This window comes from Siniperca chuatsi, linkage group LG1, assembly GCF_020085105.1.
Source record: "Siniperca chuatsi isolate FFG_IHB_CAS linkage group LG1, ASM2008510v1, whole genome shotgun sequence".
Classification (NCBI taxonomy): Eukaryota; Metazoa; Chordata; class Actinopteri; order Centrarchiformes; family Sinipercidae; genus Siniperca; species Siniperca chuatsi.
Window position 1 is genome coordinate 3,560,001 of NC_058042.1, and position 14,978 is coordinate 3,574,978.

A 14,978-nucleotide genomic window follows, 5' to 3' on the forward strand; every position below is an offset into this window, starting at 1 on the left:
GAGAGGTGAGTGCACAAACAGAGGCAAATCACCACAGGCCTTTCACCACAGCAGACATTTTGACTTACACAGTAGGAAAAAGCACAGGTGTTGCTAATAAGATTAACGATGGCTCAGTGCTATTCAAGTGTTTCAGTAAGACGTGACAGTGAGCCAGCACAAACAATACCAAGACCCTGAAACTGAAGCAGCTAAATGGAATTCAGCCATCATTCACGTTATTATTTAAAAACTATTTTACATGGTGAAGTGCTGAGGAAGAATTTAGCAGTCTCACAGCCTGAGGGAAGAAGTTCCTCTGTAGTCTGACACCTCATACTTCTCTTTCCAGATGGCAGCAGGGTGAAAAGGTTGTGCTGGGGTGGATACTTGTTAAGGATTAAGCCACTGATTTACAACCTTTTTGTCTTGTGAAATATTATTTAGTGTCTGGTTGAGGCTCCTTCTCGTGTTTCAGTTGTCTATGGGTTGTTAGCAGTTCCACCAAAGAGACATTTCACCTTTAAACTTAATTTAAATAACTGTCAAAGGCTCTGGTGACCCTTGAGAGGGGCCCGGCCCCTAGGCTGGGAACCACTGGACTAAACTAGGTAACTGTATATAAAGTAGTTCAAACTAGCTAACTATAAATAAAGTAGTTAAATCTAGCTAACTGTATATAAAGTAGTTAAAACTAGCTAACTTAATATAACGTGGTTAAAACTAGCTAACTGTATATAAAGTGGTTAAAACTAGCTAACTGTGTATAAAGTGGTTAAAACTAGCTAACTGTGTATAAAGTGGTTAAAACTAGCTAACAGTATATAAAGCAGTTAAAACTAGCTAACTGTATATAAAGTAGTTAAAACTATCTTACTTAAAATAAAGTAGTTAAAACTAGCTAACTTAATATAACGTGGTTAAAACTAGCTAACTGTATATAAAGTGGTTAAAACTAGCTAACTGTGTATAAAGTGGTTAAAACTAGCTAACAGTATATAAAGCAGTTAAAACTAGCTAACAGTATATAAAGCAGTTAAAACTAGCTAACTGTATATAAAAGTAGTTAAAACTAGCTAACTGTATATAAAGTAGTTAAAACTATCTTACTTAAAATAAAGTAGTTAAAACTAGCTAACTGTATATAAAGTAGTTAAAACTAGCTCCACCTCGAGCTGCTACAACAGTAAAATGCTAACATTGATGCATCAGTATTAATAAACTCATAATGTCGGACAGAATCAGATATCAGTCACAGGGGACATTTTACTTTTACTGTTGATACTTTGAGTACATGTTGCTGATAATACTTGTAATGGAATATTTTTATCTTGTTGTATTGGTACTTCTGCTTAAGTAAAGGATCTGAGTACTTCTTCCACCACTGTTTGTTGCAGATGTCACAATACCACACTAATGTAAAAAACACAGCGTTTCTCTAACGAACATGACAGACAAATAGAGTGAACATAAGTTTTTCACTGCTCCTTCCACCATGTCGTCCCTGTTGCTGATGTGTATTTGTGTAGGTTTATATGTACATATGTATGTATATACTGTGTATACATGCAGTTATACTGCTTAAGGTAAATGGACTGCATTTATGTATATGGCACGTTTCTACTTTACCGGACAAAGCGCTTTACAATGTTGCCTCTCGTGAGTGAGTGAGTCACACACCGATGGCGACAGAGCTGCCATGCAAGGCGCTGGCCTGCCCATCAGGGGCAACTTGGGTTCAGTGTCTTGCTCACGGACACTTCAACTCATGGACAGGAGGAGCCCGGGATCGAACCGCCAGCCTTGTGATTTTGTTTTACTCGGCACCTTATTTGCACCTTGTCGTTAATGATTTATTAACACTGTGCTTTATACTTTTTTTTTTTTTTTTTTTTAATTACCTGGTCCTGTGAGGACGACATCTCATTCTGCCGTATGCGTATTTTTATATGGATGGTTGGAATGACAATGAAATAAACTTGAACTTGAACGGCAGCTAAACTCAAATGTCAGGTGACACAGCAACAGTCCTGTGTTTGTGTGTCTCCAGGTTGTGGTGCGTCTGTCTGACGAGCTGCTGTCTCAGGCCGTGATGGTGGTGGAAAGCTGTCGTCCCACTCTGACCATCAACCTGGCCGGGGCTCGACAGCACTGGCTGGAGGGGATGCTGAGACACGAGATCGGTACGCTGCAGCTCACACAGTCGATCAGATATTAAATTCATCATCCAACACAGTAGTGTTGTCACGATACTAGAATTTCTAACTTCGATACGATACCTTGAAAAATATCGATATTCGATACCATTTTCGATACCACGGAGAAAAAAACTGCCACAATATTAAGGGGTTATTTTTTTATTTAAAGCTAAATATAACAACATATATTTTACATTAACAAAACTGTCCTGAGGTAGTGCACTTGTTCAAAAGCCTCTCAGATTGCATTACATTCAAAAACCAAGTAAAAAAAAAAAAAGTGCAATCTTTTGTATTTCCAAGTAAAATCAAATCACAATGTCAATAAAAGATACTTAAACTTCAAGCAAAAACAAAATCAGTGCAGTCTTATGCATCAAGTATCAAATTAGTAAACAAAATAATTAAATGGAATCTGTTGCTGCAGTTTTATGCAGATTTTCTCTACAGAGGTGAGTGAGATTGACACCCATTACTGTATCCTACAGTTGTTTTGCAACTTTCAGATTTTGAGCTAGGAACAACAGCATGTCAATGTGCTCCTCTGTAAGTCGTGCCCTTCTTGCACTGCAAATGAGCCCTGATGTACAAAATACACGCTCTGAAGCTGAACTTGAAGCAGAGATACACAGATACTTCTTAGCAAACTGGGCAAGGTGAGGTAAAGTTGTCTCATGTGTCCTCCACCATGTGAGTGGGTCCTCTCCTGCACTGATTTCAGGCATCTTTTCATATACTGAAAACTCATTTTTGAGTTCTGTTTCTGCACCCTCATCTTCTCTGGATGATGAACCCTCTCCATGTTCACTCTTTTGCTAACAGACTCTTCAGATCTGATTTTAGTTTTTTTTTGCTGGTTGCTGCTTGTCATCTGGAGATGATGTTTGCTGACTTTGGCCCCCTGCTTTTAGCAAATCGACACTGATCATAAGATTCTGTTTAACCTCCTCTCTTAAGGTTACAAAACTGTCCTTGAACCTTGGGTCAAGAAATGTGGCAGTGTTTAATATCAGCTGCAGATGTGTGTTCTCATATCTCTGTCTGAGATCTTCTCTGATGTTGTCTTTAAGTTGACGTTTTAGGTTGCTGTCACCTTCCTCAACTGTCAAAGTAGAGAAGATCTTCCAACTCAGAGGCAGGACTGCAGAGAGAGTGGTGTGTTTTTCGCCACTAAGGGCATCCGTGAAAGAGCTGACGGGGCTCAATACCTCTTTTACAGTCTCAAGAACTGTAATATCTGAATCTTTTGGCATGAGGTGCCATTTCTTCCGATCATCAGCTAGAACTGAACAGACAGCTTGCTGCTGTTCTAGAAATCTCTCCACCATCTCATAAGCTGAGTCCCAGTGTGTGGGCTCATCATGGATCATTCTGTGTTCAGGCAGTTGCAAATCCTTTTGTTTTTTCTTCAGCTGTCGCAACATCTTTGGTGACCTGCTGAAGGCAGACACTGTCTTTCTCAACCTCGACAGTGATCCAGACACACGGTCTATATCCAGGCCCTTGTTAATGGCAAGGTGCAAGTTATGCCCAAAGCAAGGGGACCCATGTAAAGTCTTGCTGAAATGCTTTCTCGTTTGCTGAAGCATTATCAGTAGTGATACCAGCCATGTATGACATGTCCAGCTTCCATGCTTCTTGTATCATCTTGCTGTGTGCTCAGTGTTGAGCCCAACACAGCCCAAACACCAGCTCTGCATGTCCCAGGTTTCAGTGACAAATTGCAGAGTTACTGCCATGAACGTGGAAGTGGCTCTGCTTGTCCACAGATCAGTGGTGCATGAAAAAAAGGTTTTCCTTCCAAGATGGTTCATGACTATTTCTTTTGTTTCGTTTATATAGGGCTGGGATTTCAGTGTGCATGAAAAAGTTGCGTGAAGGAAGTGCATACCTGTTGTTCAAATGTTCAAGAAGTTGTTTGAAGCCAGGTTTCTCAACAGTATACACAGGAACCTGATCCATGCATATGTACACTGCTACAGCCCTGTTCAACTTCATTTGAGTTTGCGTCATACTTTCTTTGCTGTTCAAATACAGCTGGTAGTGTAGGTTGGGATTGTGTTGTTTTTGTTGCAGGTCGAGTCTCATCTTCTTTCTGGTGCTACAAGAGAATGCCAAACTTTAATAAACATTTTTTTTTTTTGACCACACTTTTAAAATTAACTGAATGAACTAATCTAAGAACTTAGGTTAATGGTAATAGATATTTGTTAACATGAATAAGTAATGAAAAATACTTACAAAACATTTGTTAATCAAAGTTAAAAGTTGATTTAAACTAACATTCACTAATACATGTACTAATTAAAATCCAAAGTTCTATTTGTTAATATTTTTTCATTGGACCAGAGCTAACATGATCCGTTATATTTTTATTACCTAATACCTACTGTTATCAAAGATTAAAATATACTGTAACAAATGCATTGCTCATTGGTCATAAAAGCTGGTTAATACATTAACGTTATTTGATGAACAGATTTAAACGCAAACGCGGCGCGTGCATCACACGCGAAAACAGTGCTCACTGGATCGACATGAAGTCGCCAAGTCACCTTTATTTATATAGTGCTTTTAACAATACAGATTGTGTCAAAGCTCTTAACAGTATCAAATTGGAGGATAGAGTGTCAGTAATGTATAATAATAATACCAACCTCGAGAAATTCTTTATACAGATCCGGGTGTCGGTCTCTCAGGTGCTTTGCTATATTAGTGGTGTTAGCGCCTTTTGTTAGCACTGTTCTGTAGCATCTCTTGCATATTGGCTTGCTTGTGTCCTTCGGCTTTCCATGTTCATTTGCCTCATATGCAAAATATTTCCAGATAGCACTCCTGCTGTGTTCCTTATCAACCAAAGCCAGTCGCCCGGGCGTTGCACTCGCCCTCTTTCCATTCACTTCACTTTTGCTAACCAGAGCGAATGAGACGAGTGCGAGTGCGCGTGCGCGTGTGGTGGTCGTCAACGCGCCTTTGTAGAGAAGTGAAAGTGCGGCTAGTATCGATACTTCGGGAAATTAGTATTGGTACCGTTCAGATGTTTCAGTATCGATATTTTGATAAATATCGATACTATTTTTGACAACACTACAACACAACAGTCTTTTCCACAGTGACTGTATTTGCAGAAGGGCCAGGCTTCAGTAGCATTTTATTAGATCTTTGTTGAATCCGTTTGTGTTCAGCTTTCAGCATTTTACTAAAATTAAAAATAACTAAAACTCAAAGATTCAGTTGAGATCAGAATTTTTTTGTTAGCTGAGAAAGCAGGAGGTGGTTGCACCAGCCGTTTAGGAAGTGGAGTTTTATCATCACTAAATTAAACCAACTCACAAAGCTAACGTTAGCTTGCTGATATCTGACCCGTTTAGAGTGAAGCGTAGAAGAGGTAACATGTCCGGTCGGCACACCCGACCTGAAACTTGATAAATGCTGCTTAATAATGATGTAAATCTTTTTTTTTAGATTTTAAATGACATTTCACAAAAATAATACAACATACCTCAAATTACTAAATGTTACACTAATAACATTTGACTAAATGAGTATATAACAGTTAGCTTAGCATAATCGGATATTTCCCTCTCATTATAAACTGTATGAATACTACTAATTCTGAAACCTCCATGTATGCAGACGTAAATAAAACAAATACCTACATATAAAACATTTTTGCGCCTCTAAAACTGTAATTTGTATAATTAGCATAAAGTTATGCTAGCTTGTGATGCTACAGTAACTTCCTGTTTACATAGTTGATTTCTCTTGATTGGACAGCGCTATAGATGTTTCCTAGCAACCGATTTACACATTACTAAAGTCTTCTCTAACTATGACATTTCTTAAGTTTCAATGGTGCAACCTGATCACTAGTTTAAAACTAGCAGAGGTGGATGAAACTCAGATCTGCATTCAGCAAAAGTACTCATTATGCAGAATGACCCACCTCAGAACAATATATATTATATTATTGAATTATAATTATTGATGCATTAATGTGTTCATCACTTGAATGTTGCAGCTGGTGAAGATGGAGCTCATTTTAATGACTTTATATCCTGCTGTGTTGCCTGTGAATTTACCCCCGGGGATCAATAAAGTTTTATCTTAACCGATTATAACACATCATAATTTCTTTTTTCAGATTATATTTTGTATTATTAATCTGAATCTGCAAAGTAACTAGTAATTGAAGGGATTAAATTAATGTTGTGGAGTAAAAAGTACAATATTTCCCTCTGAGCTGTAGCGGAGTAAAAGTATGAAGTAGCATAAAATGGAAATACTCAAGTGCAAGTACCTCAACATTGTATTTAAGTACAGTACTTGAGTAAATGTACTTAGAATTAGAAATGTACTGTAGAAAGAAGGTCTGCGGACATGCCCCCTACAGGTGAATGTTTTTTGCAAATAGGCTTTTAAATGTCTTTTTCGTAGTGCAGTTGAATAGCATAAAATCCTGCACTTTGAATAAAAGCACTAAATTTGTAACGTTTCAATTAGTTGTTCCAGTATTAGTAAAATGGATATTTATCACTTTCTCAGCATATCTTCAGCCATTTGATAGTTATGCCACAATTTAACTGTACTTAATCCCTTTCATTCTGTGATAATTACTGAATTACATTGAATCGAGAAAACCACCCACTTTATCATGTTTCACAACAGTTAATATTTTTCCTTTGATTCATCATTATGATATGTGGAGAGGCTGTACTACGCCTGTGTGTGATACACTTGAATGAATGTTTATTTAAAGATTAAAACTCCACCCTCAGACACTCTCATACTCTCTGGATCTCATTCTGATGTTCAGCACAGTCTGTGAGTAAATCGGTGATGAAGTTGTCTGTGTTTCCTCTTCTTTGATGGACAACTTGCTGTATGATTGTCGAACGTTGGCAGCTCTAGAAAGAAGGACGTGCTGTTTGATTCTGAGTTGGGAGCAGCCACTAAAAATACAACAACATAAATATGTAAAATATATTCTGATAGCCCAAACAAGACCAGGAGTCTACAGCCACACTGGCATCTCCGTAATGTTCATCGCAAAGAAAACCAAATTATAAGACGGCTAAACGTCCTCGGTAGTCGTGATGTGAACATTAGCTAGCGGGTGGTATCAGAGAAAACATGAAAAATGGAGCAGTGGTAATTTTGCACCCTCGTTGTTTGAACATTGCATCACACGATCTGTTCAAATAAAAACTCCAGGGTCATATGATACGACAGCCCACTGACAGGTGATCCAGCTGTGAAGACACCTGAGATGTCACCTCTGAGGGATGGATGTCTCCTTTCCCAGAATATATGTTTCCTCAGTTCCTCCTCCTGTGTATGAGACAAGAGAGTGACGTAAAGAGACATGGGAGTTTAACCACTCCTGTCCACATATTTTTGTGTACTTTTATGTACTTGGCTGTTTTTCCTGGTGTGGCTCTCTTAGTTTCAGTTAGAAGAAATCTTAAAGCTACAACATACAATGATGTTTTAGAAAACAGTGTGTCTATAGAGAAATGATCAGCTGATCAGCAGTCAAACGTCGATTCATTTTAATCTGACCAACTTCCTAGTTGTGAATCAAGAGCTTTAGTATTTGTAGTAAGTAGCTCGTAAAGTACAGAAGGCTACAGCTCTTTATCGAATGTGTCAGATACATTTAATGAACATTTCATATATTCTGCTGCTCATCTCATTTTCAGGGTGTAGTCACAGGTTGTGAACATTAAAAACTGTAGTGTTTCTTCTCTGCCAAGTAATTGTAGTTATTGTAGCCTTTAGTTTCTTGAAAATGTTAAAAGTTAAACCTAGTAAGTGGATTTAAAAGGATTCGGATTTGATAAAATGCTATCAAACGCCATCCGAGGCACAGTGTGTACTTCAGGGCCAGCTTATGCTGCGTTCGTGTCATATTGGAGTTATCGTAATTATGAGTTTTCAATTTGTAAATTGTATTAATTACGACTGGGAAACTGTTTTTCTGAAAGCTGAGATATGAACGTACCACTTAGAGTTATAATACAGAAGTGCCTGAGGACCAAACAAACATGGATGCCTGACATCTGCCAAAGACCGTTGTTCAATGTAATTAAACCCAGAATGAATGGATATCGTGTAAAATTGTCAATTAACAATATTTTAATCCTCACACTACTAAACAGTAATTATACAACCATCTTACCCAACCTTACCATCCATCCAATGTAACATGAACGCAGCATTAAATACACAAACAGTTTGTGTAATAATTAGCAATTCGCCATTCAGGTGTGCAAAATAGACCTGACCACCTCAGACAGTCGATATATATTGCAAACATCATTAAAAACAATATACAAAAATACCACAGAGCAACAAAACAAACAAACGAACAAGTGATGAAAATTAAAATGATAGTAAAAATGAAATAAAATGAAAGAGAGTCTTAATAATGATCAGATAAAATAAATCTAAGATAATTGATTTAGTGATGATTCCTCTCCTCAGGCACGCATTACCTGCGAGGGGTGAACAACAACCTGCAGCCGTGGGGCACCTCTGAAAGCAGGAAGCAGTTCGGCCTTAAACCGGCCAATCCCACGGAGGAGGGCCTGGCCAGCCTGCACAGCGTGTTGCTACGGAAACAGCCCTACCTGTGGCGCGCGGCTCTGCTCTACTACACGGTGTACCACGCCAGCAGCATGAGCTTCAGCCAGCTCTTCAGCCACATCGCCCGCTTCGTCCAGGACCCGGACGTCCGCTGGGAGTACTGCCTGAGAGCCAAGAGGGGACAGACGGACACCTCGCAGCCTGGTGAACACACACACACACACACACAGACAGACATGTGTGGGCTTTTTGATAGGTTTGGTTTCAGAAGGGAGGGTGGGCACATGAAGTCACACGCTCTCCGATAATAAGGTGGAGGTTGCTGATTGGTGGAGGTCCCTGCATGTTTTTCGGGTAAAAGAAAAAAAAAGTTATCCATAGTTTAATTTAAAGTGCCAATATTCTCTCTAAAAAGACGCTAGAATTGAACATGAAGCTAAGATAAGGCAGTAGAGGTTAAAGATACAAATACAATATTCATCTATCATAAAGTATGAGGTCTCTATCACTGAACTATTAAGTAGGCTTAGTGTGTTAATAATACCACAATTTACACAACATTTCTAATTCTTATTTATCAGACAACCATTCATTTGGAAAGCCAGATAACCAATTTCATGATAATGTATTTGTCAGATTGATATAAATACACTCAGTGACCACGTTATTAGATACACCTGTACAGTCTCTACTTTTATGATAGTGTTTTTTTTTATTTTCTTTTTGGGGAGTTGGCAGTATTTTACCAGCCCCGAGTAGTATCTCCAGGTACAACCTCCTCCAATCAGGAGGCAGTGTAGTAGCATCTATGTAGCCTGAGAGACGAAACCCAGGGCAAAGAAAGGGACGTTGTTGAAAGTGAGGGTGACGTGTCCTCCCCATCCCCGGGGGAAATGAAGAGTGAAGTGAGAGAATAACCGACAATGCTTTTATTTTTACGCTCCCTGTACGTTGTACGTTTCCGTCTCAGGTTGCTTCAGTAAAGACCAAGTTTATCTGGACGGGATCCTCCGGATCCTTCGGCATCGAAGAACCATCGACTTCAAGATGTTGACTTCTTTAGGCAAGGTCAGTGTCAACACCTTCTATACAGTGGGCTCCCGGTTTTTGGACCCCACGACTATAGTAAAACAAGCCCACACATACACGTTTGTTTCACTATCCCTGTGGGGGACAGTCATTGACATAATGCTTTCCCCTAGCCCCTTACCCCTAACAACTAAGTGCCTAACCTTAACCTAATTGTAACCTGAACCCCTTAACCCTCAAAAAGCAGTCTCGACCTCCAATTTTTGTCCCCACGGGTTAGTGCACATTCAGTCCCCACTAGGATATAAGAACATGAAGCACACACAAACACCTGGCAGAGATAAAAAGGTGTCCAGCCTGGACTCCATGAGATAACGTTGCCTCTGCCCCCTGCAGGGCTTTTTAGGTAAGGAAAGAAAGTCAACATCAAACCTGATTCTGGTTCTGACTGCACGTCTCACGAGAGCCAAAACCTCCTGATGTGATACGAAGGTTTTGGGTCTCTGCGAGGCCGAGAGATGGTAACTGTAAGTGGACGTGGGTCAGAAACGTCTCAGTTATTGTTGACTGGATGAAGGAACTATTTTAGGAAGAATATACACTGGTGTGGAAAAGTGTTTGCCTCCTTCCTGATTTCTTTTTTTTTTTTTTTTGCATGTTTGTCACACTTAAATGTTTCAGATCATCAAACAAATTTAAATATTAGTCAAAGATAACACAAGTAAACCCAGATGATCTGAAACATGTAAGTGTGACAAACATGCTAAAAAATAAGAAACCAGGAAGGGGGCAAACACTTTTACACGCCACTGTAAACCATGTAAACAGCCAAAGCTGTTGTAAAATACTGCAATACAACTCACATACTGAAATCTACAAACTTTAGATTGTACTTTAGTAGTGAGGTCCACCATCTGGACTGGAGGAGTGATCACAGTGACCATTAACTCTTTCAGTGTGGAGTATTATATTAAGGTAGACTTCTGATAAACTTTTCTTCTTCACCTCTGCAGGTGTCTTACGAAGACGTGGAGAGGCTGCGGCATCTGGCGGTTCTCCCACGGACCAGAATCCCACACTTCATGCGAGACCAGGAGCGGTACCTGCAACATCTGGATCACATCGTCGCCGTCAATGAAGTGGACGATTCAGCGCTGCAACATCTGCTCCCCTGACCTGGTCCTGCCCCCCAAGAAGAAGAAGAAGTAGCGGAGGATGCTGGTACACAGACTGTATCATGTGGTGCGCTGAATATCACTTAAAATATCAAGTATTATCGATGCTTAATTGGAGCGATTTTTTTGTAAAACTTGAACTTGAGCGAACAAAAGGGACGTACACACTAACACCTCTATCTACATTTCACTTTTGTCCAATGCATGTCCCCCCGTCTCGCCTTTACTCCCACTATGAAGTTACCTCAATACTGCAACTCTACGATGTAACCAACATTATATATATGTAGACTCATACATAGTCATTGCATCCAGCGCCTGTACAGGACACTGCTAACATGTCGCGTACAGATTCATAATCACATGCTTTATTTATGCACTTATTTAAGTTTTTTTTTTACTTTGCGAGAACAAACTGAATGTCTCTGGTATTAGCTTTATACCTTTTTTTTTTTTTTAGATGACTTTGTTTTATGCCTTAGATTGTTTGCATTTTAAAAAAGGACACCAAGGACACGTCATTTCAAAACCCTGAGGAAGTCGTAACTGAGACCATGAATCTTTTAAGATAACAAGTGCCAGTGGACTCAGTCGAGTTTTCAAAAATTCCCCAGGGTGGTTTTTAAAATATCAGTGTTAATAATTAGATAATCAGCTGCGTTGTTTCTGTCTTAACAGTGTCCTTGGTGGTCTTTTCATATCAATATGCTACTGTGATGTGACCCGTCCCCAAGCTCCCTCCTCTGTGGCAACCAAACTTTCTTTTGCGACGTTAAAGGAATAGTTAAACGCTTATTAGCTTTCTCGCAGAAAGTTAGATGAGACGATTGATGCCACTCTCATGTCTGTCCGTTCAATATGTAGCTGAACCCAGAATAGAGACTAGGAAGGAGGAACCAGTTTGATTGGCTCTGTCTGAATGTTGACAGTTAGCTAAACCCCACCCCCGAGCAGCGATTGTCCAATCACAGCTTAGTAACAGCAGGTCTGTCAGTCTTTGGACTTCTCCACATGTTGAAGCGATATGCACAGGGCTTTAATAACAAAGATTGTTGTTTAAAGAGTTTGGAGGGTGGTGTCTTTGTTTTTTCTAGCCTTTCCAAAACCAAAAACACAAGAACAAAGTGTAAGGAATAGATTAAACAGCTCGAATGTTAGCATGGCCGGCTACAGTAGTAACTCAGCCTTATGTCCAAAGCCAAGGAGCATATCATTAACTTATTACATTAGCTTGTGGGTGTACAGGTTACATTAAGGACTGGCACGTCCACTGTGTAGTATTTCCCCACTGTGTGGAAGACGGTCCTGGATGCTAACAGAGTTTATGCTAACGTTAGCGTCTCTGTGCTGCTGTTTACTGAATTTGGAGAGGTTTACACTCCAGCAACCACAGCCAAAGTAAACTGAGACAGCGATACGTTCGCCTAACACATCAGTTAGTCCTCACCCTAAAAGCCTTTTTCTCTTGTAACGTTAAAAGTGAAAACATACATACTTTGAAAATAAGAACTGGTATGTAAAGCTAAGCAGTCAAACAGGACGAAATAACAGTCTGAACTTGCATTTTTCCTCATCGTACTTATAACACCAGGACTAATTAGCTCTACACTACAATATGCTGTTTTTTTATTTCCATGTCTTCCACATGGGTCATCAACTGGTGAGGGAGCTGACTTTTTGCCTGGGACCTGTTAGCTTTAGCGTCAGTCTTTTAGCATTATATCATGGATGTAGCCATCACGTGCATTAAACCCGTTTTGACAGGATTCTCATCATAAAAGGAGTCAGCCGGAGAGTTTTAAACCAATTTATGGGACTAACGTTAGCTTAATTAGCTAGCTAGTTACGGCTGGTACAGTCTGCTAACGTCAGTTGTCTTCTCAGTTAGCAAAATCGACGGTCGCTGGCTATAAATGAGAAGCTTTGCAATGGTAAACCTGCGTCTATTATCGTTTCGAACTGGATATGTGCTGTGTGTGAATGTAAAGCTTGACAGACATAGCAACAGTAACCTAACTAAAGTGGGCGGGACTTAGCGTACAGTCAATATGACACTTTACGGGGGGTTATGTGCAGGATTATTTCTTAGCTGGGAAATAATCCTGCACATAACCCCCCGTAAAGTGGAGAATTGTCATTTTTACATTTTGGACAGAGCTAAGCTAGCTGTTTTCCCCTGTTTGCTGTCTTTATGCTGAGCTAAGCTAACCGGCTGCAGACTGTGGCTTCACAACTAGAGTGATATCGATCTTCTCACCTAACTCTCAGCAAGAAAACGACTGAGCGAATTTCCTAAAATGTAGAACTGTTCCTTTAACGGTTAGGTGAAGTGCCAAAGTGGCATCTTTAATTCACTGTTGGGTTGTTTGAGAAGCAGCCAGTCATCATAGTTCCTCATCCAGACATGAGTCACTGCCTGGGGAGGAAGCAGGGGTGTTGTGGGCGTGCCTTCGATGGGTGTAGAGCTCATCCGCTGTAGCTAGCCGTGTGTTTGTAGGCTGCTTTTTACTGTGTTTGACACTTAAAACTTCAGATGTCAGTCAGGGCATTCATTTTGGGCAAAGCCGTCTGTGAGCAGAATTAAAACCAGGTCACAACAAACAGGATGTGGGATAAACCGCATCAGCTGTTCAAGTTTTTAACCTAAAAAAAAAAACACTTGACCAAAATGTGAATTATACTTCTGTGATGCATTTTAAATACTTGGATTTGGAAGATTGACCTGTAATTGAAATTTATTCTGCTGTGTTTACAATTTCAGCCATTTGGTAAGCAGATATGTTTTAAATTGGAGCAGGTTGCTGACCTCACCAACCTTCGGCCTGGATTCGCCTAAACGAATGCACCTATTTGTAACGCACGAATGTTGCACAAGTGTTTTATGTTCTGGAAAACACCTTGAATTTCCAGTTTATTTATTAAAAAGTACACACACTTAACGAGCTCTCTGGTCTGTTTCCTGAAGCACTGCCCTGTTCTTCAAATGTGTCTGAACTAATTCAGGCTAACGTGCTGTTACCAGGCTAAAATAATCCTATTTATTCTCATCCAGCTAATTTGGTTCTTTGGAAGCAGTGTGAGGATTGGTTTATTAATCCTGGGTGAATTTATCTTGAATAACGGTGCGTTGTTATTTTGAAATAAAGGCAAGGGGTTCCCGACGGAGACACTTAAGTGATAACCATGAGCCTGCTGTGAAAATGAAACCTTACTAAAATCTCTTAAAGCTGCTTTTATTTGCATTAACACTTTTCAGTAAAGTGAGTTCTTCAGTTAATTACAAATTACCATATTAATGTAAAATGTTCTGGCTCCATTGGTCTTCTTAACTACATTTGGTTTGGGTTTTTCCTCTGTTTACAGACTTTAATTCATTCAGTTTTATCATTTTATCAAGTATAGGTAACTGTTAGTTCTGAAAATTTTATTGTGATAATTACACCAACAGATCATAGTGATTTTACAATAACCTGCATGTTCTCATCTCATCAGCAACACTCAAAAAAAAAATTGATCCACTGTTTTACAGCTGCTTCTTTCACATTGTAAGTCCATGGGAAAAAGTCTTGTGTGCATCGTGTGACGGCCCAGAAGTTGGTTTCCACGGTTTGGCCGCTGTGTCAAACTGGCGGGTCTTGTCTGGAACCTGGCGAGAATGAACGCCTCCCGTTGCCGGTCCGAGCCACTTTGTTTGTTTCCCATTTACAGAGCCAGGGCTGCGTACAAACACCGTTTTTTTTGTTTTTGTTTTTTTTTAAGCACACACACAGAGAAAGGACAGCTAGCAGCCCGTGAGAAGATACTCGCTGAATTTGACAAAAACTGTATTGGATTAGAATCGCTGACCTTTAACTCGACCTGGACCCAGAAAACCAGCATAAAATGGACGGATGGCTTAACCAAATAAAAATAATTCTTTTAAATTCATTCAAGTTTTTCTTGACTAAAAAAAAAAGGATTCAATCCACTGTCACAACAATCCCACTTTGAGATTATATAGGTGTGGAAA

The 14,978-nt window shown here is 39.6% G+C and overlaps 1 protein-coding gene across 5 annotated transcripts in view; it reads left to right on the top strand.

Annotated features, from left to right (window-relative positions):
• LOC122874395 (uncharacterized protein KIAA0895-like) overlaps positions 1-13,908 on the top strand; it is a 15,606-nt gene extending 1,698 nt beyond the window's left edge. For all 5 annotated transcript variants that reach the window (XM_044192210.1, XM_044192199.1, XM_044192190.1 and 2 more), the window contains exons 3-7: positions 1-5; positions 2,030-2,162; positions 8,664-8,969; positions 9,736-9,833; positions 10,808-13,908. The exon at positions 1-5 is cut by the window's left edge and continues 139 nt beyond it. In XM_044192210.1, the coding sequence (XP_044048145.1) occupies positions 1-5; positions 2,030-2,162; positions 8,664-8,969; positions 9,736-9,833; positions 10,808-10,969 (704 nt within the window). In that variant the 3' untranslated portion in view covers positions 10,970-13,908. The remainder of the gene's footprint in view (positions 6-2,029; positions 2,163-8,663; positions 8,970-9,735; positions 9,834-10,807) is intronic.
• The last annotated feature ends 1,070 nt before the right edge of the window (positions 13,909-14,978 follow it).